This window comes from Lissotriton vulgaris, chromosome 10 (genome assembly GCF_964263255.1).
Source record: "Lissotriton vulgaris chromosome 10, aLisVul1.2, whole genome shotgun sequence".
Classification (NCBI taxonomy): Eukaryota; Metazoa; Chordata; class Amphibia; order Caudata; family Salamandridae; genus Lissotriton; species Lissotriton vulgaris.
In genome coordinates, this window is record NC_141698.1 from 1,058,400,973 (window position 1) to 1,058,427,181 (window position 26,209).

At 44.3% G+C, this 26,209-nt stretch overlaps 1 protein-coding gene across 3 annotated transcripts in view; it reads right to left on the reverse strand.

Annotated features, from left to right (window-relative positions):
* Positions 1–26,209, reverse strand: part of RBMS3 (RNA binding motif single stranded interacting protein 3) — a 1,376,050-nt gene that overhangs the window by 13,975 nt on the left and 1,335,866 nt on the right. For all 3 annotated transcript variants that reach the window (XM_086942113.1, XM_086942115.1, XM_086942114.1), the window contains exon 11: positions 22,168–22,278. In XM_086942113.1, coding sequence (XP_086798239.1) covers positions 22,168–22,278 — 111 coding nt within the window. The remainder of the gene's footprint in view (positions 1–22,167; positions 22,279–26,209) is intronic.

Consider the following 26,209-nt stretch of genomic DNA (forward strand, 5'->3'; position numbering starts at 1 on the left):
GCATGGCAAAAACCCATGTTTAGAAAAGAAAGTCGTGCACTTTAAAAGCACGCAAAATCACAGAACCTCAAGTTCTCCTTGTACAGTCCACTCAGATCTTATTGTAGACACCACTCAGATCTTTTAGTAGAGTCCACTCAGGTCTTTTTGTAGAGACCACCCAGATGTTTTTGTAGAGACCACACAGATCTTCTTGTGGAGTCGACACAGATCGTCTTTTAGAGTCCACCCAGATCTCTGGTAGATTCAACCCAGATCTCTTTTAGAGTCTTCTCAGATCTCTTGTAGAGCCCCTCTGGACATTTGTACAGTGCACAATCCACAACCTTTATGAGAAAGCAGCACTTTTCATAGTCCAGGGGTGACTTACAGGTGGTTCTCAGGTTTACGACGCGGGCCGGAATCTGTTTCCGTGGGAGGAGTTGATTGGTCAGTGCAGTGAACAATGGTCTATCTCTGTTGGGTGTAAATTTGATGGGTGAGGCTAACGGTGTTACGCTTTAAACTTGGATGGATGGATGAACAGGTACCTGTATATTGTGACCCTGGCTGTGAAACAAAATAGCTCTGAACAGGGGCGAGAGCTGAAAGAGGACTCTTGTCCTGACATAAAAACAAACACTTTCACAGCATGAGTGACTAGACAATCTCAGGTATGTTAAATATATAGAGATGGGTATTAGCCCACTCATGAACAATAATGTTCCAGGTGACATTTTTCACAACAATTACTTATGTTAAGATTCTTCTACTGAGTTTGATACTGAAGCCAACGCCCTTGTACTGAAACTGTTTAGGATGTTTCTTTTTTCTGTTAGTGCGTCTTAAGTTGTGAATTGGCTTGTATCAGCCGCATCGGGCTTACTCAGTGTCAGCTAAATGTTCTGGTGACAATGGTGTGTATGTATTACTTCACAGAAAGTTATAGTATGACACTTTTTAGACCTAATGTTTTTCAAATTTGGGATACCATTGCTGGGTCTGGTGGCGCATTGAACTAAACCATATACTCTAGGGGTCTGTTTGACCTCATACTAGTGTTTGCACTCTGCTTTTCATCCTTTTAAGGTCGATAAAATAACTACAATTGAATTGCGTAACACTGAACATATGCTCTATAGTGCCAAGATGCCTCTAGGGTGCTAGGGTGAACATGTGCTCGAAAACCATTATTTGTATTGTTGTTTTTTTTAGCACAGAAAGAGAGTTTAACCCCTTGCGTGCGGCCGCGATTCTGCGCCTGTGCGGTGCTTTTAAAGAGTGGGCGGGTTCATGATGGCCCCCAGCCGTCATCAGCATACGCCCACTGTGCTGCATGATGGACGAGGGCCGTCATCAGCATGCAAGGGGTTAAAGTATTTCGCTTACTTTTGCTAAGACCCATTATTCTTGTTCAAATCAATGCTTGCCACTGGTCAAGAAAGGCAACCAAGAGACATGCAGCTAGTTCACACCTTTTTGTCTTAATGAAATCTAGATTTTCCATTTAGTGAAGGAATGAACATTGTCATTCTAGATTAACCCGGGGCAAAGCACTACGCTACGCTCGCGTAGTTTGCGAAGTTTGCGTTACTTCGCACTACTCGAATTGCACGTAGCACAGTGCAAACAGTGCGAAGCGGTCCTTTTTTGGTTGCTCGCGGTCCTCAACGTCAAGTTGGCGACTGCGAGTGAGCAAAATGACATCCCGGCGGGACTTTTTCCTCGTATGCGATCAGCAACATCAAGTTGCCGATCGCGGGCGTGGAAAATAAACCTCCCGGCGAGATTCTCAATGCGGGGAGGTCAGGTTTCTCATTGCGAGTGGTCGCATATGCTCGCGACCGCTCGTAATGAGAAACTACCAGTCCGCGTTGAGAAAGCTGCAGCTCGAGTAGAAATCTACTCGAGCTGCATTGTACTAGAGCAGCAAAAAAAGACTGCTTGCACTGTCCAAGATGCGGTTTGCACTGATTGCACAGTGCGGACAAGCATCTGGCATTATGCACAGTGCACTACGCAGTTTGCATAGCTACGCGTAGCTCGCATAGTGCAAAGTGCACTTCGCGTAGCTACGCGTAGCGCTACTACGCAAACTACACCCAGGGTTATTCTAGATGAACTGCTTCCTAGATCACAACCTCCCCTAAGCCAGAGGGCAGATGTCTATGAACAAGGTGTGACAGAGGAAACAGTGAAGGATGCTCTGTCACATATATTTAGTACATTCAGAACAACATGTGCTGAACAATGAAGGCTGCATAGAAATGTCATTTTTCTTACAATAAGAATGGGATTTTTTTTATATTTCGATGCAAATGTTGCTGAATTCCCTCAAACGTTTCCCTCAAACACAACAGACGCCGACTGGTCCACATTGTGTATTGGATGTCTCCCGCCGCTCAAACAGCACGTCAAACCTGACAAACAATATGTAGATAGGTGAAATCTATAGCTAGTTGCACATGTTCCCTTCAAACGGGCGTGGAGAAATGGGACTTCTAGGCGGCGTGTTGCAAGAGGAAAGTGGCTGACACTAGCAGGTTAATTTGAGGAACAGGATGGCTGACGTGGGAATGCTTTTTTTGTTTGTTTTTTGTTGCCAGTCTGAGTCACTGTACACCAGGTGGCGCTAACGTACTCATCTTTGTAAAAAGCATCTGGTGTTTCACTTTTTGCAATGTGTTTTATGCCTAATGGAACTGAGACATTTTCGCACCTAACAGTGCAGAGAAGGATCTGTTTTATGTGGGCAACATGTTTTACGAGTACAACTTGTTAAAAAGTTACAACACATTTTTACAATGTAAATACCCAAATGTTGTATGTTCAAACAACATTGAAGAGTTCTTTCATAAAAAGCATGTCAGGAGAGTTGGCAAGGAAATGCAATGCAAACTAGAGTGCCATTAAAAAAAGCAACATTTTGATCTCTCACACACATTTAGAAATGCGCTACTGACACTTCTAGGGCAAATAATATACACCTTTTGATTGTGCATAAGGAGTACAGAAAATGTTCGCATGCACTTCATTTGGTCTAGTCCTTACAGGACGTGTGTAGAAATGTGGCTAATGTAAATTATATGTATAATGCAGAAACAACTGCATTGTTAATTAGCAGCACAATTCCACAATGTTCCTAAGCCTGGCTAAACTTAACTTATTTAAATATCTTTAGGGAAATTTAGCATTAGGAGCCCTCCTGGACTCGAGCGCTAACTTACAGATGGGATACGCCTCACCTGTGCTGCACTCACAGTGTGCAGGGCGCCATGCAACACACGTGAGAGCCTCACCCTTCTCCTAGAACCCCTCCCCTGCTCCACAAGGAGAGGGAGGCAGGCGCCCTGATGTAGCCCTTTAATGCACAAACAATTTCAAGCAGGAATGAAAGTTGCAGTTAGGTAGAGGTTGGATGTGATTATCAAGGAATAAGAAAAGAAGAAACACACTACAGAGCTGTGCAGCAAGTGTCCCTAATATTGTACATGTGGAGAAGTGTGGCTCACCGGTTAGAGGAGGCAGTCCCTGATGCAGAGGTCAGACCAGGGACCAGGGTTCAATCCCCAACGCGGCAGGGCCTTGAGCTCAAAATTTCCACAGACTCGATAATTCTCGCCTTGGTGCCTGCTCAAATCGTGGGTTCACACTCTGCAACTCTGGGCAATAGCTTGCTTAATCTCCACTACGGCCCCACCGCGATGGGATGCCTGGTCTTCACCTTGGGGATACCCAGTAGGGGTAATCTCGCAGGTAAAGGCCTGGACGGGTTCCCAAAGCAAGCGCCTTGAGACCTTACGGTGAAAAGCGCTATATAAGAACGTATGATTTACAATTAATTTATTTACAAGGCACATTTGCCCTCAAAACGCAATCATAACAAACCAGTTCCTTCAAATATATACATCCCCTGCAGGGACAAGCACGTGGTGCCAGCAATATACACCCCTCCCTCCCTCCCTCCCAAGGGTACCTGTGAATACATGTCTTAAACATATATTGAATGCAAGCTTCCCCTCTGTCTCACAGAGGAATATGAAATATACGCAGTTTGATCATAAATACACAACACCAGGGCACCACATAAGGCTCCGTCCCTGCTGGGGCACCTGTCTGTCACCAGGGGAAGTCCCCTTCAATCATCAAACCTAGGCAACTCAGGGTAGGGGAGAAAGGTCCAGGACCACCAGCCGTCACTCCCCCCTCCTGCCAGCCCCATGCCCCAAAAGATCAATACACCCCATCAAGGTAACAAAAATCTGCAATCCAAATATGAGAATGCATGTCATGTACATGGTTGTGGGTGTTTCGCTAACATGTATGTGCTATAGATCTTGAAATTTGGCCACATTTTTTATAAAGGGCCTACACCTGGTAAGTCAAAGTTCTAAGATGTAAAGGGGGCAAACAATGTACAGGACGTTTTTGCCCAGTTGGACTTGGACTAGAAACGTGCTTCATGAGCCCAACATTTGTATAAGTCGAGTCCAATCTGGGCAAGTGATACCTAAGCATGTTTAGTGCAGCACTGGTCTCCCCACCAGACATTCTACGATCAAAGAGATAGGCGCTCTCCACTCCTCTGGCAGGGTTTGGCTATCAGATGACTTGGACGTGGCAACGTGGGCACAGGCGCCGGTGATGCATGCCGCAAACATCCGCGGAATGCCATGAGTAGAGAGGGGTTGGTGCAACATGGTGGACACATTCTACCCAGAATAATTGACAGCACCCTCAGAAGGCCTCCAAGTGTGTCACTGTGCTCTTTTAGGAGTGAGCCAGAAGGCTGAGTCACTAGTCTTAGATTCCAAGGGCTCAATTCACGAAATATTTTGCGCACCTAAAAACTTGCACCTCTGAGTGTGAAGCTCAAGCTGCACGTGCCAATGCTTGTTTCATGAGTCCAAATTTACTCTCGCAGTTCACAAAACCCCAAATTTACACTTGTGTAGAGATTCGCTCATGCATAATATCATCCTTTTATTGTACAATCTTGAACTGGGTGACAGTACGCGCTATATAAGTATGCTATACAATACAATACAACATGAGTGAAAGCCCTGCAGAGGCGGGGAGTGGGCGTTGCACAGTGAGGATGCTTCCCCAGCTCCTTTGCCATGGTTCCTTACATGAGCCATCTTGGATGTGGTGTCAAGTCCTATCTATATCTCACACCAATTGCAGATTTTTAGAGTAGCTAGCCTCGTATGCACAGAGGACCGATGATACGAACGTCTTGATATAGGTTCCAACCAGCGTGGGGGAGGGATAGAAGCAATACTTTGAGATGGCAGGGTGATGGACTAGAGACATTGTGATCCAAAAAAGACATCTATGGAAAAGAAAAACTGAACTGGAAAATGAAATAGGGCAATTATAGAGAAAGTTTTACAGAGTTGCTTCCCCCACTTGATATACTGATTTCCCCACTTGATATATTGCCAATGAATTCAAATGCTAGGTATATATATCGGAATACGGTAGGATTTTTTCTGGTCCACTATGACACGCAAGACTTCAGAGGGGACCAAAAAGTCTAACAATGAGACTCGCTCAGGGCGGTCTCAGGCCCCTGAGTGCACACTTTACTCCAGGGATTCCTTTCCTCTGGGAATGGGAACATGATATACAAGTATCCATCAGGCATTCATAAAGGCAGTTGCACACTCAAACTTACGTTACGTCTGCAAATACCTTGATCATATGCCAGCAATGCATTCACAAAAGGTAATCTTCAGACCCAAATCAATTTACTCCTACATTTAGTTTTTGTAGAGTTTTATATAGCACGATCTAGACCCGAGACATCGGGTATCACAGCCCTTTACATGAGCACCAGTTACGTTACATGAGAACACATTAATTTTAGTCAGGCACGGGGAATTAAGGGATTTTGCCCAGAATCACAGGATGTTGCGCGTTGTTGCCGAGACTCGAACCCTTTCCCCAGCTTCGAGGTCAACCACCCTAGCCGTAAGGCTACATCCTTTCCCCAAATAATAGTTACACTTTTGAGTAAATATATTTCCACAGTGGGAAGAGGTACATAGTACCTCAAACTTTCACAGTAGTCTGCTTCTCCATGGGGATTTTTTTTTCTTTTGGAGAAAAAAATTATAATTCAGCCATTCTACAAGGCAGATTTGGACGATGCACACAATTCTGCATGGGGGGGGGAATGCTCTCGCACGGAAAAACCACACGATCTTCGCAGCAGGATGCCAGGAAACCCATGACTGCCATAGCTTTCCAGGAAGAGCAGTGATAAGCTTTAGAAAGTCCAGAAAAACACAAAAGTGTGCTCAAGCAGGAGGGGAAATCTCTGAATATACTTTTATATCTTTTTGTGAATCAGGCCCTAGGTGTCCCAGCACGTATGTCAATGTAATGTGTGTATTAGGAGGACAGGCCATTCACACTTTTACCCTCTTTTCCATTAACATCTGTGGTGTTCCTGTCCTTAAAGAGCTGCTTCAGAATTACTATTGACCTAACAGAATCCACCCAGTGACCCCATCACAAACTTCTGTCAACACTACTGGAGGCCTGACTCCTGACTCAGGAGTTCCAGGAACCCTGTAAAGGAGTGTTTGTACATATTAAATGCGCGAGTATTTATAGATTCTTGAGTGCATGTGCAAAATCAGTGCATGGCCGTGTCTTGTTGTAAATTATGCGTATATAAAGAGTGTGTGTGGTGTTATATGGGGTGTATGAGTGTGTACCTGAAGTCTGTGAACAAAGATCAGATGTACATATACCAAATGCGTGTGTATAAGAAAAGAGTCTACGTATGTGGATGGTCTTACAAAGTATATATGTCTGTGTATTAGCATGTGTACGTTCACAGTGTATATAAGTATACCTGTGTGAATATGTATATATATATATATATATATATATATAGAGAGAGAGAGATGTGGGTATATTTGCAGCCTGTTTGTATCTAAATATAAGCATAATTATAGCACTAATAGCACAGTATGAAGTATATGTTGTATGTTTACGAAATATTCTGCAGATAAACCATCATGAAATGTTCTTATAGCACGCAGACATGTCCTCAACTGGTATCCCCTGAACTGTAACATTTAAGTAAATGATGCTGAGGTAATTAAGATGAGTATACCCTGCTCTCGTCCTCACTCATTAGCATGTTACTTCACATTGGCCAATCCGCAGCCCAGGGCCACCAGTGTCAAACTTCAGGCAGCACCATGACCAATCACATCCCTCAATGATCATACATCAATGTTTACTTCCAACTCAATGATGGTAAGCACATATGCAAAAAACACATATGAATTTGTGTATGCATTTGACTAAATCGGAAATAAAAATGTCGAGAAACCTCTGTGCAAAAGAAAGAGATTTTAGGACTGAAAGGGCTGCCGCTTCCGGATTTTGACGTGTTTCTTTGCCAGAATCATCAATATGCCTCCTAAGGCCTGTGAGTCTCACAGCATCACTCGACGAGCTTCCGGTTGAAAGATTCCAGCGCGTGGCCGAGGCGCGGCCTCACTTCCTTGAAAATACCTGAAGTCGTCGTGAGTCCGCGCCCCCTGGCGCGCGGCCACGTCTGCCCAGCTGTTAGTACAAGGGAGCATGGCTAATGGATTGGGTATGGAGTGTTTCCATTTTGCTAATGAGAAAAGCGAAAGGGCCATTACTTCTTCTGATTAAGATCCCCGAGGAAGAAAACGTATATGACTGGGGGACGCGGGCCGGAAGTCTGTGGCGTTCGTAATCAATGTGCTGAGGGAGAACAAATGAAAGGGCCCTGCAGAGATCCGCGTGCTGCATGCTGGGAGAAGGCTGCTGCAAAGGTTTACCGGAAAGGTGGCTGGAGGCGTTCAATGGAAATGGAGTTAGGGCTATCACAGGATACACTCACTCCGCAGAATAATGGGATTACCAAAGGAGAGTACAGCACCCATTAAGACTGCAGGACCATCAGCTCACAGCATGCAATCGCAAAGCCAATAGGTCTCGCCTTTGTCACTCGCAAGCTTTGTTGATGTTTTTAGCCACGCTGCACAGCATCCTCAATGCTATGTAGCATGGGCTAAAGCAGCCGCGGTCGGTAGGGGAGTACCTGCCGGGGCGGTGACGTGGGGCGGGGGAGGGTCAGTAATGTATGGATAATGGAGGTTTGCAGGTAAGTAAACATATAAATAAATCATACAAATTTTATTGCGTGCACTGCATCCCCAAATGCAAACCATCTTTTAATTGTATTGTAAATGTATTTGATAAAAGTCTGAACTTATGCATATGCTAGAATGCTGAAACACTTTATCATGTATGTATATTAATGTACCAAATTTTTATCATTGAATCATGTTTTATAATAGTAATTAAAATGTATCTAATGTGCAAAAACGTCTGTTGATTACTTTTATTTTATTTTTGTTTGGCAAATGCCATTGTTGATGTGCTAGTGTTTATTAGAGATTTGCCTGGGTATTATATTCACACAAAAAACCTCCATTATCCATACATTACTACCCCCCACCCTGCCCCTCTCCCTCCCCATGTCACCGCCCAGCAGGTACTCCCCTACCGACCGCGGCTGGGCTAAAGTAAAAGAAAAAAAACGTTTTGTGCGCCACGCATGTAAGGAATGACAGAATGAGGCTGCCCGCTCGCAGCCTACCAGCTTGTCTGTTTTACTACAGACAGCTTGGGGACTTTTCAGAAAGTTGACCTAGGAATGCGTTCCTCCTGTTGCTTACCATTGGCTTGTGGGTTGAAACTCGCATTTGGTGGCTTTATCTGCTTTATGCTACCCAGGTTCAGTTCGTCCCTCCTGCTGCCTAAGCCGTTTTTACTGTATTCTTCCACGAACTCCCTTTCTGTAAGCAGGGCTTCAAATCTTGTTCTTATCTTGTCCTATTTGCTGTGCATTCAAAGACCGAGGTCAAATGGCGCTTTTTTACTTTGCTTTCTCTGACTTCAAAGTGAGGGATTTATGTGACAATCTTTCTACATACGATGGGGGGGCGGGGGGTTGGAAAGAGTTTTATTCCTAGCACACAACAGCGTTAATTGAGCTGTGTAAGTATTTTAGAATATAGCAGAATTAGGGACACAAATAAAGCACATTTTTTGTTCTTTCTGAGATGTGTTGGAAAGAATACTTTAATATTGTACTGTATTGTAAATGCATTTATATAGCGCTTACTTCCCCTGACAAGGCGTCAAAGTGCTTTTTCGGCGAGTAGCATGCTACTCCGGAACCCATAAAAGGATTAGTGGTGAATTAGTATAGTGAAATATGAAAATAATTTGAGCTGGGGACATCTTAGTATTTTATTTAGTCTTTTATAAAACCTATTGCTGGTTGCGGCCAGACCTAGTTCGATAAGGCGTTGCCATGTTTTCTGCTTTTTTTCATGCAAGAACAACATTATCCTTCGCATGTACAGTGCAAGAATGTCATTATGTGGCCCTTTACAAGTGGTAATTTAAATGTGAACCCTGGATCTCCCATCTAGTAACACACTGCCTGGCCTCCACTACAAATCTCCAGGAAATGGGACGCTGTTTGCAGTTTCTTTTTCAACACTATCAACCATTTTGCAATCCGTGCACTTTACTGTCAGTGCTGTGAAAATAGTTGTTACCAGAGTGACAGAATTTTCTTGAGAAAAGTAAATTCTGCTCTGCTTTCTTGTGAATTGCAATGTCTCTTAATGATCTTGATTTCAGTTACGATAAATTTAAAGTGCCGCCTCTGAAACGGTTGCGGCTCATAAGGTAGCACATGAGGCTAATGTGTCTGGTGCAAAGCACATTGTGTAACATGCAGATCACAGATTTGTATTTTATGTAGGAAGATAAGTGGACTACTGCTTTTGACACTGAGATTATTTTGTTCCAGTTCATAAATTGCACTCCTAATATAGCACAGCGATCTATTTACTAGCATCAAGGAGTTGCATGCAGACTGTAAGTCATGTCTATGTGTACTATTTGCAAAGCAGGAGTCTGGCCAAACACAACAGAGGAGTTTTGTACAGGGTAAAGGCAAGCATATGGTTAGTGAGTGTTAGGAGTGGTAGCTGGTTAGTGATTTTTTAAATGCATTGTGATATGATATTCTTTTAAGGAAGTGTCCTATAAATCTTTTCTACGCTGCTGCATTGTTGGGGTGGTGTTAATGGATATGAAAATCCTGTTTTAGATTGTGGGTGAAGAGGAAGAAAAGACCTGCAGTCTTGTTTTTCCTTTATAACACTTTTTAGTCTTCAGTCTGATAGTATCCTGGAGGACCACTCCCCCCTACAAGCCCTCCTTATTTATCAGGCTTGCACGCTTTGCTATTTACCCTAAAATTTTGCACCCTCATCACTTTGAAATGTCACCAGCCGCCACTGAGCAGGGGCTATTTTATCCCATATTTAACTGCTCTGTACTGGTCTCCTAATACACTGGAAAATACATGCATCCGAGTTAAAGGCCTGAAATACAGTTGAAGGCGTTTTGTGCACAAAAGAAGGAATTTAAGACCAGTAAAGCCTTAGAAGGAAGGGGTATGTTGAGAGTAAGATATTACAAGCATTGAAAGCAGAATGTTCTAAATTAAGAAGTGAGAAAAAGAAAGTGAAACTATCTTAAGCGGAGTTCTCAAACTTCCACTGTTTTTTGTATCAAGATTTTTTTTTTTTATAAGGAATGCACAATTCCAAGTTTTCCTTGATCTCTCATATGAAGTTTTTTGATAATGGATTTGCAGGTCTGCATTTAAATCTCATAGGTCCGTAGTTACGATATTGTGAAATCTTGTACAAGCTGCACGTTGAAATCCAGCGATCATGTGTGACTCAATCTCTTCCTACTTGTTAGTTCTTCATTACAGTCTCTTTTGTGTCTTTTTAAGGCATCTGTTGCTTAGGCTACAGCGGTCTCACTACCCTGAGCCATGAACTCCCCTCCGCTGGCGGAGTTTGAGGATTTTTGCATACTCTGCGTTCCACGAAGAACGCAAAGTTCCTGCAAAACTTCTGACTCCGCAGCAGAGCGGAGTTCAGCCCCGGACCATCTCATCCCCCCTCAATAAATTGTTTTTCAAATAAAAATTACAATTAAAGTAAATAAAAGCGCACTTGTCTTTATCGCAGCGTTTCCGGGCTGCCCTCCTCCTCCTCACTGTAATCCCCTACGTAAGACATACCTCATGGTAGGACTGTGCATGCGCGCTGATGCACAGTCCTACCATGAGGAACGTCTGACTTAGGGGAGTCTGCAGGGCCACAGCGAGGAGGAGGAGGGCAGCCCGGGATGCCGCGATAAAGGTAAGTGCGTTTTTATTTACTTTAATTGTAATTTCTATTTGTAAAATATTTATTTGGGGGGATGGGAGGCACGGAGCAGCGCTCCACAGAGTTTTTGCCCAACTCCGTAGAGCTCCGCGTAGAGGATATATGATGTTACAACGCGTACTTTCAGCACGCATACCATTACCACGGATTTTTTACAACGCAGGTCATGTTACAACGGATACCTTTACAACGCAATACACTACAACGCTGATACTATTACAACGCATACCATTACATCGTAAGTATAATTATAGGTAAGCATATAATATTAATTTATATTGTAAATAATTATATTAGAATTATTATATTAAATTATTTATTATTAAATGAATAAAAAAAAAATTGTAATTTGTAAATTTGTAAATATATATTAAAAATACCCCTGTACCCCAAATCACAAACCCAGCCCTAAGTATATAATATTAATTTATAATGTAAATAATTATTTTAGAAGTATTATATTTAATTATTTATTAGTTAATTAATAAAAAAATTGTAATTTTTAAATTTGTAAATATATATTAAAAATACCCCTGTACCCCAAAACCCAAACCCAGCCCTAAAACCTAAAAATACCCCTGTACCCCAAAACCCAAACCCAGCCATAAAACCTAAAAATACCCCTGTACCCCAAAACTCAAACCCAACCCTAAAACCTAAAAATACCCCTGTACCCCAAAACCCAAACCCAACCCTAAAACCTAAAAATACCCCTGTACCCCAAAACCCAAATCCAGCCCTAAAACCTAAAAATACCCCTGTACCCCAAAACCCAAACCCAGCCATAAAACCTAAAAATACCCCTGTACCCCAAAACTCAAACCCAACCCTAAAACCTAAAAATACCCCTGTACCCCAAAACCCAAACCCAGCCCTAAAACATAAAAATACCCATGTACCCCAAAACCCAAACCCAACCCTAAAACCTAAAAATACCCCTGTACCCCAAAACCCAAACCCAGCCCTAAAACCTAAAAATACCCCTGTACCCCAAAACCCAAACCCAACCCTAAAACCTAAAAATACCCCTGTACCCCAAAACCCAAACCCAGCCCTAAAACCTAAAAATACCCCTGTACCCCAAAACACAAACCCAACCCTAAAACCTAAAAATACCCCTGTACCCCAAAACCCAAACCCAACCCTGAACCCTAAAAATACCAATACCCCTAATAAATGTTATTTAAAAAAGATAAACTTACCTATAAACTTACCTAAACTTACGATGTAATGGTATGCGTTGTAATAGTACCTGCGTTGTAGAATAATGCGTTGTAAAGGTATCGGTGGTAATGGGTTTTGTGTGGTAATGGATCCGTGGTAACGGTACTGCGTGCTAAAAATTGCGTGGTAACAGTTACATACCCCGCGTAGAGCAACTCCGCCTGCTCCGCCCGGGGTTACTCACTACATCGGTCTCACTACGCAGAGGTTAGGCTGGTGGGGAAGGGCTCCAGGATCAAGGCCACATTTCCAACCTGTGGGGGCCGCTGCACTGACCTCAGATAGACTCAGTTTTAATCTGACCTGCCTTACTTCTAGGCGGACTCAGGAAGAGGGCACCCAACCTGATTAAACCTGTTTTCCTATGCTCTGGGCAGATTTCTCCTCTTTCTCAACCATTTTTAGCAAACGGTCCAGAGGATTACACTTACCACCGTAGAAAAACAGAAGCTCCTGAGTTTACAGGCCGATGATGTGGAACCATCTGTTTATTCACTCGCACAAGGAAGAAAAGAAGGTTAACCCTTTACAGATCTGAGAAACAATACATGCTCCCTCAAAGTTCTCTTTTCTCCCTGTTCTATGATGAACTGTGCTTATAGATGGTACATTCCTTGATATAGCGCCTTATAAATGTCCCTCACTCATATATTTATCAGTTGTAACTGGTTTAAAGTTAGATTTATCCGTTTTCTTTTTTATGTTTTTGGTGCATGATCAAAAAGCCTCTTTGCAGGTGCAGTGTCTTATAGAAACCAGCCTAAAACGAAACAGGCATTTCTCCCTTGGTTGTACCATGCATAATAATAATGTGATACTATCAAGTAGGATCATTTCCTCAGGCAGTATGTAATATGTTTGATAGACACCCTCAAGGGATGCTGGGACCTCAAAGAGCACATGCACACATTATGGTAGCCCCAAGGTCGCTGGATCCTCTATATTATGTACATGTGAGTGGTTATTTCTTTATTATATTATGTCAGAAAACCTTCAAGGGTCCCATAGTCGATTCCTTTACTCTCACCCCATCCTCTGTTTTATTTTCAGCATCCCTTCCCACTCCACCATTTATATGATTCCGCTTTTATGTTAACAATGAACTGTTGATACTATGAGGAAAATCGCGTAAAACTATTCTAATGTAAACTGCTATTGTGAAGTTTTTATGAGAAACTTCATGTCACACTGCTCATCTGTACAGAGCTTTCAGTGGGAATTTTTTTTTCTGTATACTGCTTCAGGTTAGTTATGAACCTGTTCTTATGTGTAAATTAAACTGTCCGTTTTTAAACTGTTGTTTGTAGATTTAAACTGTTCTTATGTAAAGAGGCCAGTTTCACTTTGAGCCTTCTTCAGGCTATACACAACTGCAAAAACTAAAACTACATATTGTATCTTTTTGTCATCATCTTTGAAAATTATTGGTACAAGCTGTGTAATGCCCCCCTCTTAGGTGTCTCACTCATTTATATTCATTTAATATGTAACACTGGAACACTCAGAACCTTTGTTGCCTGTAAGCAAATTATTTCAGAGCCCATATGTTTGTCGGTTTTGTTCCATTTATTTCCGTCACTCTAGTTGGTGCCAGCACTTTCGAAAACACATAAGGCAGCTGACACGTATTTCATCTATCATCTAAGACACATCTAACACAGATAAGATGGTTAGGGAGAAGAAAATACAAAATAATTGCACATTGAGGCTGCCTTTCTTCTAAGTGCAATTGTACTCTGGGTACAATATCGCATTAGCGAAATGGAAAATGTCATATGGCATTCCCAATAGGATTCATCAAAAGCTGTGAATGGCAAAACTTTCCAGGCAAAGTACAGGAAAAATTTGCGAAGAGGGAAAATTGTAAATCCGAACTGTAGGAAATGTGTGATTCCCCCCAACTGTTGACTATTTTCCTGGCTTTATAACTTTAATTGTGGTTAAATTAGCATACCCATGATTGACATATTTAAGTAGCCTATCAGTCCCTTGTATGTGGTGTCGAAAATGCACTGAGGGCCAGAAGATAAATACCATCTGTGGACTGGGGCTCCTATTGTGCCATCCACAGGGCTTGCCTGTTAAACATGGCTTTAGCTAGACTTGGGCAGCCTAAAAATGTTCTGTCAAACCAGTCTTAATAACCCTTTATTTATAGACAGAATACTACTTTTGAATATTAATAAGTCATCCAGAGGTACAACTTGTCATTCGCAAGGTAGTGTACCAGATATTTAAAAGGGGAACAAATACATATTAAAGTAGGCATGTTCCTCCAGTGACTCGACCCCAAAAGCTATTGTCACTAGCGGGCTGTTGATGGATCCTGGAAAATGCCAAAGTACAGATTCTGAACTTTAATCTCTAACCTTGACAGGAAACACCTAAAATAGTCATTCAAATGCTATAGGTCCTATTTACTGCAAGTCTAATTCATTGTTGATGTTAGATTTTTAAGAAATATTTAGGGAAAGTAACTTTTAGACAGTTTAATTTTTCTGCCAGAAGCTCCTGGAGGCTAATTTGCATTAGCCTGCCAGCAGCTCCCTAGCCATGCCTGACCTTAGTGAGATCTGACAAACTGCCCCCTGAGGAAAACAATTGCTTAGACCTGATGACAGGATTGAAAGGATGTGGCACATGTGATCCTTATCATCAGGAATGACTCTGAGCCCAATGGGAGGGAAACTAGCCAAGAACAAGTTTTTGAGGGGACCGAAGGAGGGGGCTGCTCTTTTCCCCAAGTACACCGCTGACAGGCACACAAGTTGCCTCAAAGTATAGAGGTCCAGTGCCATGTGGTGTTTCCCCATGAATGGTGGAATGTGGCATAGTTTGCAGCACTGAAAACAGGATGTGCTGCAAGTGTGTGAAGGGTTGCCCCGAGTAACTTTATCTCCATTGGTTAGGAAGTGCCGGGTGTCAATCCCACCCACTGGCTAGTCCAAATGTGACAACCAAGGGGACCCTCCTCAGAATACTTTCTGGACCTGCCGAAGTTCAGAACAGTACTGGACCTACTGAGTGTGACTTGAGAGAAGCCCTGAAGGATTGTACATTCTCCCTTTTCTACGCAGGACAAGGAAGTGGGCTCCAAGTTTAAGTAGCTGACCTCCTGTGTGGCTACAGGGACACAACAAGATGCAAGAGGTCATTTTCCTGAAGTGACCGTTGTCAAGTACCAACGAAACCTGGACTGGAGGACCTTGCTGGTGGCCTCTGCTGAAGTACAACCTGGCCTGTAAGTGCTGTCCCTTAGGTACTGGGAAGCTTAGAAGTGACCCAGATGAGCTGTAGCCAAACCTCTTTAGCGGTAGGTCTGAAATTAAGCGGTCGGCCTAATTTTGTTAATGGTAGCCACAAGTCACTATAGAGCCGGAGGCTTTCCAACAACCTCTTTAATATTTTGATCGGCAGAACACCCTTTTTACATTTCGGTTTTTCCTCATGGGTGACATTTTTTAAAATGTTCTTGAAAAAATTTATTTTGCAGCACATGTTCACGTTGCAATTGAGCTGGATTGTTCAAAAGATGAGTGCAGGAAACAAGGAAGCCATCTATTCCACACATGCTGCTTGAAAGCTTGTTCTTTCTGGGGGGGCATCATTCCTCATACTGGCAGTGAAAACCCCACCCACAAATGACCACTGCAGAGTGGTACAGGATTAGCAGTGCTTTACTGATTGGTCTTACACTCGCTCCTCTAAAAGTTCTGCAGGAGTCCACATTGCCTCTGGCACGTGCCGCCACGTGTATGTCACCTAAACATTTGAGTCTCTTCCTTTGCTCTGACTTGAAGCCAAATCTGTTCTCAAGAGAAGCTGCTTACTGACAGTGTCATCCATCAAGCCTACCCGGGATACATTTTGGAAAAAAGTTTCTGCACAGTAAGAGAATCCTGTGCCTGGAAAAACTGACATTCAAGAAATAATAAGACCTTCTGGGACCCCTCTCTGGATCTGCCTCAAACTTCTGGGACTCCCATCCTGCCCAGTGGCACCTGACCTCACACCCTGCTCACTTCAGGACCAAAAGCAGATCAGCTAAGAAGACTTAGACCCTCCACTCTCGCCGTCTGCATTGACCGATAAATAATATTGTATACCTCATAACCCTCATATGCAGCACAGGAGTGCTATTAAAAAGCATAATTTCAAATGCATGAGGTACAGGAGTGGCACCCTGTGAAGGGACCTCAGATGACCAGACTGTCATCCTACCCTTTGCTTTGGGCAAGCCGATGGGCTGCCGACCTACCGGGACGCTGTTTTTATTTCTCAGAGCCAAGAGCTAGAATGGGGCGAGCAAGTCCTACACTGCAATGGAGAAGGACCCAAGCACTTTGAATCAGCTTTGGTACAAATCCACAAGGATCAGAACATATACATCTACAGCAGAGCTCAATGAAAGGCTTGTAACACAACTGCAGCAATGCGTGACTTTTCCACCAACAGATGCATCAGAATTTCTGACGCATCTGTCAATCCTTGCGCCATAGTGCGCCGTGTTGTAAATATGGCGCATCTATGGTGGCACAAGGGTTTTTCACGCAGGCGCAGGGAAAATGACGCATCTATACAGATGTGTCAGTTTCTTGTAAATCTGCCCCTAAGTGTCAACTGTGGTTGCCCTGCTATGCATTCACCTGGAGTTTCCCTTTTAATAGGTGCATTTCAGGTATCTTGCAAGCTGAAGAGAACGATCAGCACTTTAATAGTATACATATTGCAAAGTTAATGAATGCATGTGCATCAGAAATATAAGCATCCTACAGGCCAAGAGGTTCAAAACTCAGAAGCATGTCTCAGCCTTTTATCCTTCTGATACTGGTGAAATTAGCACCATATCGATAGTGGCATATTTTATTAGCTGTGCTTGAAAGCCACAAGACTGTGTCATAAAAAGGTCAATTATGTATATATGTATATATGGAGTGACTACATTTAGATTTCTGAGCATTGCACTAATTTTGCTTGTGCGGATAAATAAATACAGCCTAATCCCGTTGCAACATTATATTGTGTGGCTCAGAGTTGGACTGTCCTTAGGGCAATCAAGGCGAGCTTGATGGGCTGGTTGACAGGTTGCATACATGCCAACAGACCCGATTCACGCCAAAATATTTTATATCTGCCTCCCACCCGAAATTGCTTCTGATCCAATGAATTTTAATGGAGTTTTCACTGATAATTTCCCTGAAATTAAAACAAACATCTTTCATGAAGCTCAAATCCATGCATTATTCCATACCTTGCAAAACACTTTTACTGCCTGTCTTTAGAAGTTCAAAACTGCCAATTTGCAAAAATAGGCCGCATTTTTTGTTATTTAATTCACTAATGGTGGGCCACTTTTATTTTGTTTTCCTGGCCTATTTTGTGTTCCAGTCTGACCCTGTCTCTGGGTTGAGGAGACAAGATCCAGGGAGGCAGTCCCCTGGAAATAGCAGGAAAAGGCTACTATAAGTGAAGTACCTCAAATATTCCTGGAGGTGGCGCATGGAACTATAAAACCATTAGTGCAGCCCACCTTTCATTTCTGCCGGCGGAAAGGTGAGTGGGCACAAATGTGGCATTTATGCAACGTTGCAGATTTTTTTTTCAACATTTCATTACTTCAGGGAAGGTAAGGACTTGTGCATTAACGTTCTTCAAAAATGCAATTTGCGGCTACAATTGCTGCACAAGGTTAGGGCACTGTCAGCTGCTAGCTTCCGGGTTAAACGAGGTGGCACACGTTTGCACTATGCTGAATAACAACGAAAACAATACAATGTTACTGTATTTATCGCTTCCCCTAAATTCCGAATAAATCGAGGAGGACAGGTAGGCACTGTCACATAAATTCTCATCAGAAAATGCTAATTTTAATTTTAGAAATTCCAGGGAGGCCGGGTAGACTGTTTTTGCCCATTCCTTTGAGTACTAACACGTGCATAAAGATTGCAGATGACAGCAAGATGAACAGCTGTTCTTGAAACATACATGACAACATTTTAGAAGAGAAAAGTGTGAGATTTAAAACACAAAATCAGGAGAAACTGTTTCTCCCATTGACTTCTACTGAGGTCTGATTCTAGTCTATGGTCATGTGTGAGACTTGCAAGAGCGGTGCTGCAGGATCAGATATTAGAAATGCATCTATATATGTCTTTTTTTCTTACCTGTCAGAAGCAAGGAGAACGCGCTATGGCAAGCACTGACAGCATGCCAAAAATGTTGTGCACTGGCCTGCAGGGGCAGGTTACTGGCAGTGCATACTTACTCTTAGTGAAGTCACAAAAGACCAGTCCTTGTCACCAAGTAATTGGGTTTTTGTATGCAGGGATCGGGAGATGGGAGACTAGCCTTGAAATCGGTAGTCTCTCGCCTGAATCGGGAGGGTTGGCATGCATGCTTGGTAAGTGTCTAGGGGCTGTATGCAGGTAAATTTTATTTACCGATTCCTAAATACAGAATTTTACCGATTCGTTACTTAAGAATCGGTAAATAGTATGTAGGTAAAAAATCGGTAATTTTTACTGATTCGGTAATATTCGTTAGTACTGATTCGGTATTTATTGAATCGGTAATAAGGAATACCTTCCCATTCATTCCTATGGGCTTGGAGGCCCATAGGAATGAATGGGAAGCCATTCACTATTACCGATTCGGTAAATACCGAATCGGTAATAGGGGGAGCATATTCAAGGGTGACAGGGTGTCACATTGACAACCTGTTGAACCCCTGAATTGTGCATGTGAGCACATGTGGCGCGCATACATGCCCCAAGGGCATGTATGTCTGCCACATGGCACTTTTAAAAAAGCTAAAAATTGCTTTTTTAAAGGTATTCGATATTTACCACCAATTTGTAGTTGGTGGTAAATAACGAATCCTTAAATCAAAAATGCACTGACTTGAGTGCTCCCTAAATAGAATTTAAGGATTCGGTAATTTACCAATTCGGTATTTTAAGGATTCAGTAATTTACGGATTCCTTAAATTATAGTATCGGTAAATTAACGAATCCTTGAATCCAGCCAACCACATTAGAAAAAGCTAAATACCGGTCGGTAACGGGAAATTTACAGATTTTCGGCCGTTACCAACCGGTATTAAGCTACCTACATATGGCCCTAAGTCTTTGAATATTTGGACTGATGGCTAACGTGCGGAGTTTGTAAGCACCTACCTGTACATAAACAAACCTCCCTGCTTGTAGACACCCTTGCACTCTGCGTTAAGTCGTGAGACTTAGAGCCATCGCAGGGGGAACGCCAGGCTGCACCATATTCTTGGTAATATGGTGCAGCCTGGTGCTTCCGAAGTGGCGGAGAGTGGCGTTAAACCTAGGAGGCTAACACCTCTCACCGCCACTTCCTGGATAATATGCCCTCTTTAGTTCAATCCACAATTAACACTGTTGCCTAATATCGCAACAATGAGTAGCTCCAAGAAGCCATTCAGTTTCAGGACACATTCTGTACAGTGGCGTAACACAAACTTATGCCACTCCCAACACCCCCCACTCCCCGGGCAGAATGTAAACAACGCCCCATTGGTCTCCCAAATCTCATGGATATTCTTTGGCTTTGGGCTGAATGGGGCTCTCTTAAGGGTTGGTTCCCACCCCCTCCCCCCACCCCCTCATACACTACTGATTCTGTACAACAAAACCTAGCCATTCTGGGGGCACCATAAAAGATGCAGCACATCCCCACTCCCTTGTATTTTTAGTCGACAAACCCAAAGAGAAATAAAACACGCGGGGATTCATAAGCACCCCCCCCCCCCTAATTGTATGGACAGTAAACAAAAAGGTGGAGCACTATATTTTGCAAAAAGAACCACACACAGCAAACCAGTCACAATCTGGCCACTACATAGTTGCCTTAAAACATTTTCATCAAATATTTCACCCTACAATTGGCTACTGTTGAATAGCACATAACCACAAATGAACTGGTTCTTGGCAATGTTTATATTTCCTGTGCAAGAAAACTTTAGCAGGAGATCACACAACTAGGTCAAACCTGGCCTTGAACCAAGGTTCCCTGCAAATAAAATCTGCTCCTTATTACTTTAACCGTGTATTCCAAGACCCAAGCACGTACAGAGAATAACAGAGCATTTGTCCTCACACCTGTAATGTTTGTCCACTTTTTATGGAGCAGATAGAATGGTGCAAAAGAATCCACTACTTTCTCACCTTCTGTTAGAGTAGTTTATGAGACAATAAAATAACAATGCACAGAAAACAGTTTGCTTTTATTAAAAAGGCCAATTATCAGCTCTCTCTTCTAAAGAAAGCAAAAACATTTCTTCCAGAAAGCAAATTCAGAACTGCTGTTCAAGCACTCACAATCTTGCATCTGAATGGTGGTAATGCCCAGCTTCATGGCCTCCCAAACTCCATAATGGCATCTCTTAAGGGCATCCCATACAAAACTGCACATCTCATCCAGGGTCTAAAGAAATAGGATCACATCACCTCCATCCAGATGGAACTTCATTGGGTGCCCTTACCAGCCCGCAACATCGTCCAAGCCAGCTGCATCCATTATAAACCCATAATAACCCATCTTCTCCCATCTGGTGCTTCTCGGCACACCCACAGCCAAGAAACCATCAGGCTGCAGACTAAATAACAGGGCAGCAGGCCTTTCCCATCTATGTACCCTGGATATGGAACAACACCCCTGGTATCCATCAGGACAGCTCCCACGCCACTCCAATGCAGGAAAGATTTGATGTACATTTCTGCTCAGAGAACCGAGCTACCTCTGATTTTACTCCTATTCGCATAACTTTGATCCTGTAAAGCACTCCACTGACCTCTGAGTAGGTTTGCACTATATAACTTCTGCGTGCATATGTTATTACTAGGGCTCTCGGTTTTAGGGCACTTATTTGCTGGGCATTTCCATCTGTATTTATCCTTATTTGTGTTTGCTAATTTTATCTGTATTTATTTTAGGTTTTGTAAATAAAGAAAGCCAAACCGAGAATATTTTTAAATTAATTTTACCGTTAAATGCATACTCCTATTTGAATGTCTAAGAGGTTACAGTGATAAGAAGACCCACAATGAGAAATCATACACCTATATGAAAATATTAAAATGTTAGTAACAACCCTATGCATTCCTACTGAAGTTTAAACCTCAATGCTACATTTCTGTATTTTTTAACGGCCTGTATCTGTCAATCCGCAAATCTATTGGCCTGACAGTCGTGACTATTTTGAATCACTCAAAAAAGAACCTAACTTCTGTTTTTATCCACATTAAAAAATAATTACAGAGAAGAAAATAAATGGTTTTCTGTCTGCATTTATCTGTAAAAATCAGTAAAAACGGAAATCAGGGGGCCTTAATTATTACTTAGTGACTGAGACCCGATCGTGTATAGTGTATCTGAGATCCTATACATAGCTCTAGAGACTCTATTGTTAGAATAGAGGACCAGATAGTCTATTGGGACCACAGACTCCTGGACACTCAGTGCAGAGCACCCAAGGGAGTAAAGCGACCCTGGAGTACCAGTGACCCAATAGTGACAACAGAATACAGGGCGACCATTGTGGGCACCACAGCATGTTATGGCACACAAACATCTTCAATCAGTAGAATTAAAACCCAGGCTTGGGGCTCACCGTTCCTGTTGTTCCCAATGACATGTGATTCATCTGTTGGGTGAGAGGACCCATCATACTGGCCGGCTGCATGGACATTGTGTGGTCCATTGTCGGTGTTATCACAGCCCCCTGTAACAAAAAGACCATGATGACATTGGACATCCATGTACTCAAACAGACAATCCTTAGGTTCAGACAGTAACAGGGTCAAAGCATAGAGTATTCCTATGGCACACACTTCTTTCTCCGGAGAAGACGGAGCATCGCTCAAGGACTGATGGACAAGGGTTGGAGAAAAATACGCATGTTATGTAAAGTCTACGGTAGTCTTGGCCCTGTCGGTAACTCAGGACTTTTCGTTTTAATGCTACTCTTGAATAACATAAACTTTGCGTAAATCTGGTTTATGTGTAGAAAGCTGACGTACTCCTTGTTTCCTGACCATATGTAGGGGTACAAGTAATAACATATATTCTGCAAATGTAGTGTCAGGAAATACCGTGATGTTTTCCACTTCGGCATGAAGCACAACATCCATCTCCTCAAACAAATACGCATCTTCCGGCAACCAGCGAAATGCCGGGTCAGTTCAAAAGGGTGCCCAACTCAGGGGCATATTTACCAGGAAATGGCGGAGCATGGAGCACTGGCAAATTGTGCAGCGCCGCACTCCGCCATTTCCAAAATGCAGGCACACGCTACATTTACGATAATTAGGCGAACCCCTGTGTTTTCCCTAGCGCTGGCGCCAAAAATAGCTGCCTAGCGCCAACACAGACACCCTTGCACCATACTGCAAGGGTGCTTGCTTTGCAGGGTGATGATTGTTTATGTGCAGGAAGGCGTCCCTTCCTGCACATAAACAATCACTAATGGCAGTTTGTTACTTCTGTGTACTGCAGAATGCAGCACACATAGAAGTAGCAACTTGCCATTATGTATTGATTGTTTATGTGGAGGAAAAGGACACCTTCCTGCACATTAACAACCATTCATGGTGTTTTTCTCTTTCTATGTAAAATGCAAAAACTAGAATAAATGAAAGTATTTCTCCTTGTTGCATTATTCTAACTTCTGCTATTGAATGGCGTGTTGGTGCTGACACAGATTTACAGATCCTTGTAAGTCTGGGGCAGCATCAAAAAGCAATGGGTGTTGAGGTGGAACGTGCATAGCAACACCCATTGCACGCCCCTTTCACGCGGATACCTGCGTGAAAGGGTAGCATATTTACAAAGCTGTGTAAAGCCAAAAAGTGGTTTAACGCCTTAACCGCGGCTGCAATTACACCTTGGTGCGGGTGTTCTAATGGGTGGGCAGAGCTGCGACGGCCAACGGTCGTGCACAGCACCAGTGAGAGTGTTCTCCCATCAGACAGGAGCACGGTAAGGGTTAAATGCCACTTTGTAAATATGGTGCAGGGCATGGTGCTACTGGAACGCCAGTAAAAGTGACAATCCAATGGCGCAATCCCCTTGTACATATGCCCCTTAGTCTCTTCCCTCCCAACCCTCCTTTCTTGTACCAAACTTTTTGTAAGCGTCGCCCCTGCACCCACGTTCCCTCACTGTTAGGCCTCACCCTTCCTGCTGCATCCCTGCTGCTCACTGTTAGGACTCACCTTTACCGCTGCATCCCTGCTGCTCACTGTTAGGCCTCACCCTTACCGCTGCATCCCTGCTGCTCACTGTTAGGCCTCACCCTTACCGCTGCATCCCTGCTGCTCACTGTTAGGACTCACCCTTACCGCTGCATCCCTGCCGCTCACTGTTAGGCCTCACCCTTACCGCTGCATCCCTGCTGCTCACTGTTAGGACTCACCTTTACTGCTGCATCCCTGCTGCTCACTGTTGGGCCTCACCCTTACTGCTGCATCCCTGCTGCTCACTGTTAGGCCTCACCCTTACTGCTGCATCCCTGCTGCTCACTGTTAGGACTCACCTTTACTGCTGCATCCCTGCTGCTCACTGTTGGGCCTCACCCTTACTGCTGCATCCCTGCTGCTCACTGTTGGGCCTCACCCTTCCTGCTGCATCCCTGCTGCTCACTGTTAGATCTCACTCTTCCTGCTGCATCCCTGCTGCTCACTGTTAGGCCTCACCCTTACTGCTGCATCCCTGCTGCTCACTGTTAGGCCTCAGCCTTACTGCTGCATCCCTGCTGCTCACTGTTAGGCCTCACCCTTACTGCTGCATCCCTGCTGCTCACTGTTAGGACTCACCTTTACTGCTGCATCCCTGCTGCTCACTGTTAGGCCTCACATTTACTGCTGCATCCCTGCTGCTCGCTGTTAGGCCTCAGCCTTGCTGCTGCATCCCTGCTGCTCACTGTTAGGCTTCACCTTTACTGCTGCATCCCTGCTGCTCACTGTTAGGCCTCACCCTTACTGCTGCATCCCTGCTGCTCACTGTTAGGCCTCACCCTTACTGCTGCATCCCTGCTGCTCACTGTTAGGCCTCACCCATACTGCTGCATCCCTGCTGCTCACTGTTAGGCCTCACCCTTACTGCTGCATCCCTGCTGCTCACTGTTAGGCCTCATCCTTACCGCTGCATCCCTGCTGCTCACTGTTAGGCCTCACCCTTAACGCTGCATCCCTGCTGCTCACTGTTAGGCCTCATCCTTACCGCTGCATCCCTGCTGCTCACTGTTAGGCCTCACCCTTCCTGCTGCATCCCTGCTGCTCACTGTTAGGCCTCAGCCTTACTGCTGCATCCCTGCTGCTCACTGTTAGGCCTCACCTTTTCTGCTGCATCCCTGCTGCTCACTGTTAGGACTCACCCTTACTGCTGCATCCCTGCTGCTCACTGTTAGGCCTCACCTTTACTGCTGCATCCCTGCTGCTCACTGTTAGGCCTCGCCCTTCCTGCTGCATCCCTGCTGCTCACTGTTAGGCCTCACCCTTACTGCTGCATCCCTGCTGCTCACTGTTAGGCCTCACCCTTACTGCTGCATCCCTGCTGCTCACTGTTAGGCCTCACCTTTACTGCTGCATCCCTGCTGCTCACTGTTAGGCCTCACCCTTACTGCTGCATCCCTGCTGCTCACTGTTAGGCCTCACCCTTCCTGCTGCATCCCTGCTGCTCACTGATAGGCCTCACCCTTACTGCTGCATCCCTGCTGCTCACTGTTAGGCCTCACCCTTACTGCTGCATCCCTGCTGCATCCCTGCTGCTCACTGTTAGGCCTCACCCTTACTGCTGCATCCCTGCTGCTCACTGATAGCCCTCACCCTTACTGCTGCATCCCTGCTGCTCACTGTTAGGCCTCACCCTTCCTGCTGCATCCCTGCTGCTCACTGATAGGCCTCACCCTTACTGCTGCATCCCTGCTGCTCACTGTTAGGGCTCACCTTTACTGCTGCATCCCTGCTGCTCACTGTTAGGCCTCACCCTTCCTGCTGCATCCCTGCTGCTCACTGTTAGCCCTCAGCCTTACTGCTGCATCCCTGCTGCTCACTGTTAGGCCTCACCTTTACTGCTGCATCCCTGCTGCTCACTGTTAGGACTCACCCTTACTGCTGCATCCCTGCTGCTCACTGTTAGGCCTCACCTTTACTGCTGCATCCCTGCTGCTCACTGTTAGGCCTCACCCTTCCTGCTGCATCCCTGCTGCTCACTGTTAGGCCTCACCCTTACTGCTGCATCCCTGCTGCTCACTGTTAGGACTCACCCTTACTGCTGCATCCCTGCTGCTCACTGTCAGGCCTCACCTTTACTGCTGCATCCCTGCTGCTCACTGTTAGGCCTCACCCTTCCTGCTGCATCCCTGCTGCTCACTGATAGGCCTCACCCTTACTGCTGCATCCCTGCTGCTCACTGTTAGGCCTCACCCTTACTGCTGCATCCCTGCTGCTCACTGTTAGGCCTCACCCTTACTGCTGCATCCCTGCTGCTCACTGTTGGGCCTCACCCTTACTGCTGCATCCCTGCTGCTCACTGTTAGGCCTCACCCTTACTGCTGCATCCCTGCTGCTCACTGTTAGGCCTCACCCTTACTGCTGCATCCCTGCTGCTCACTGTTGGGCCTCACCCTTCCTGCTGCATCCCTGCTGCTCACT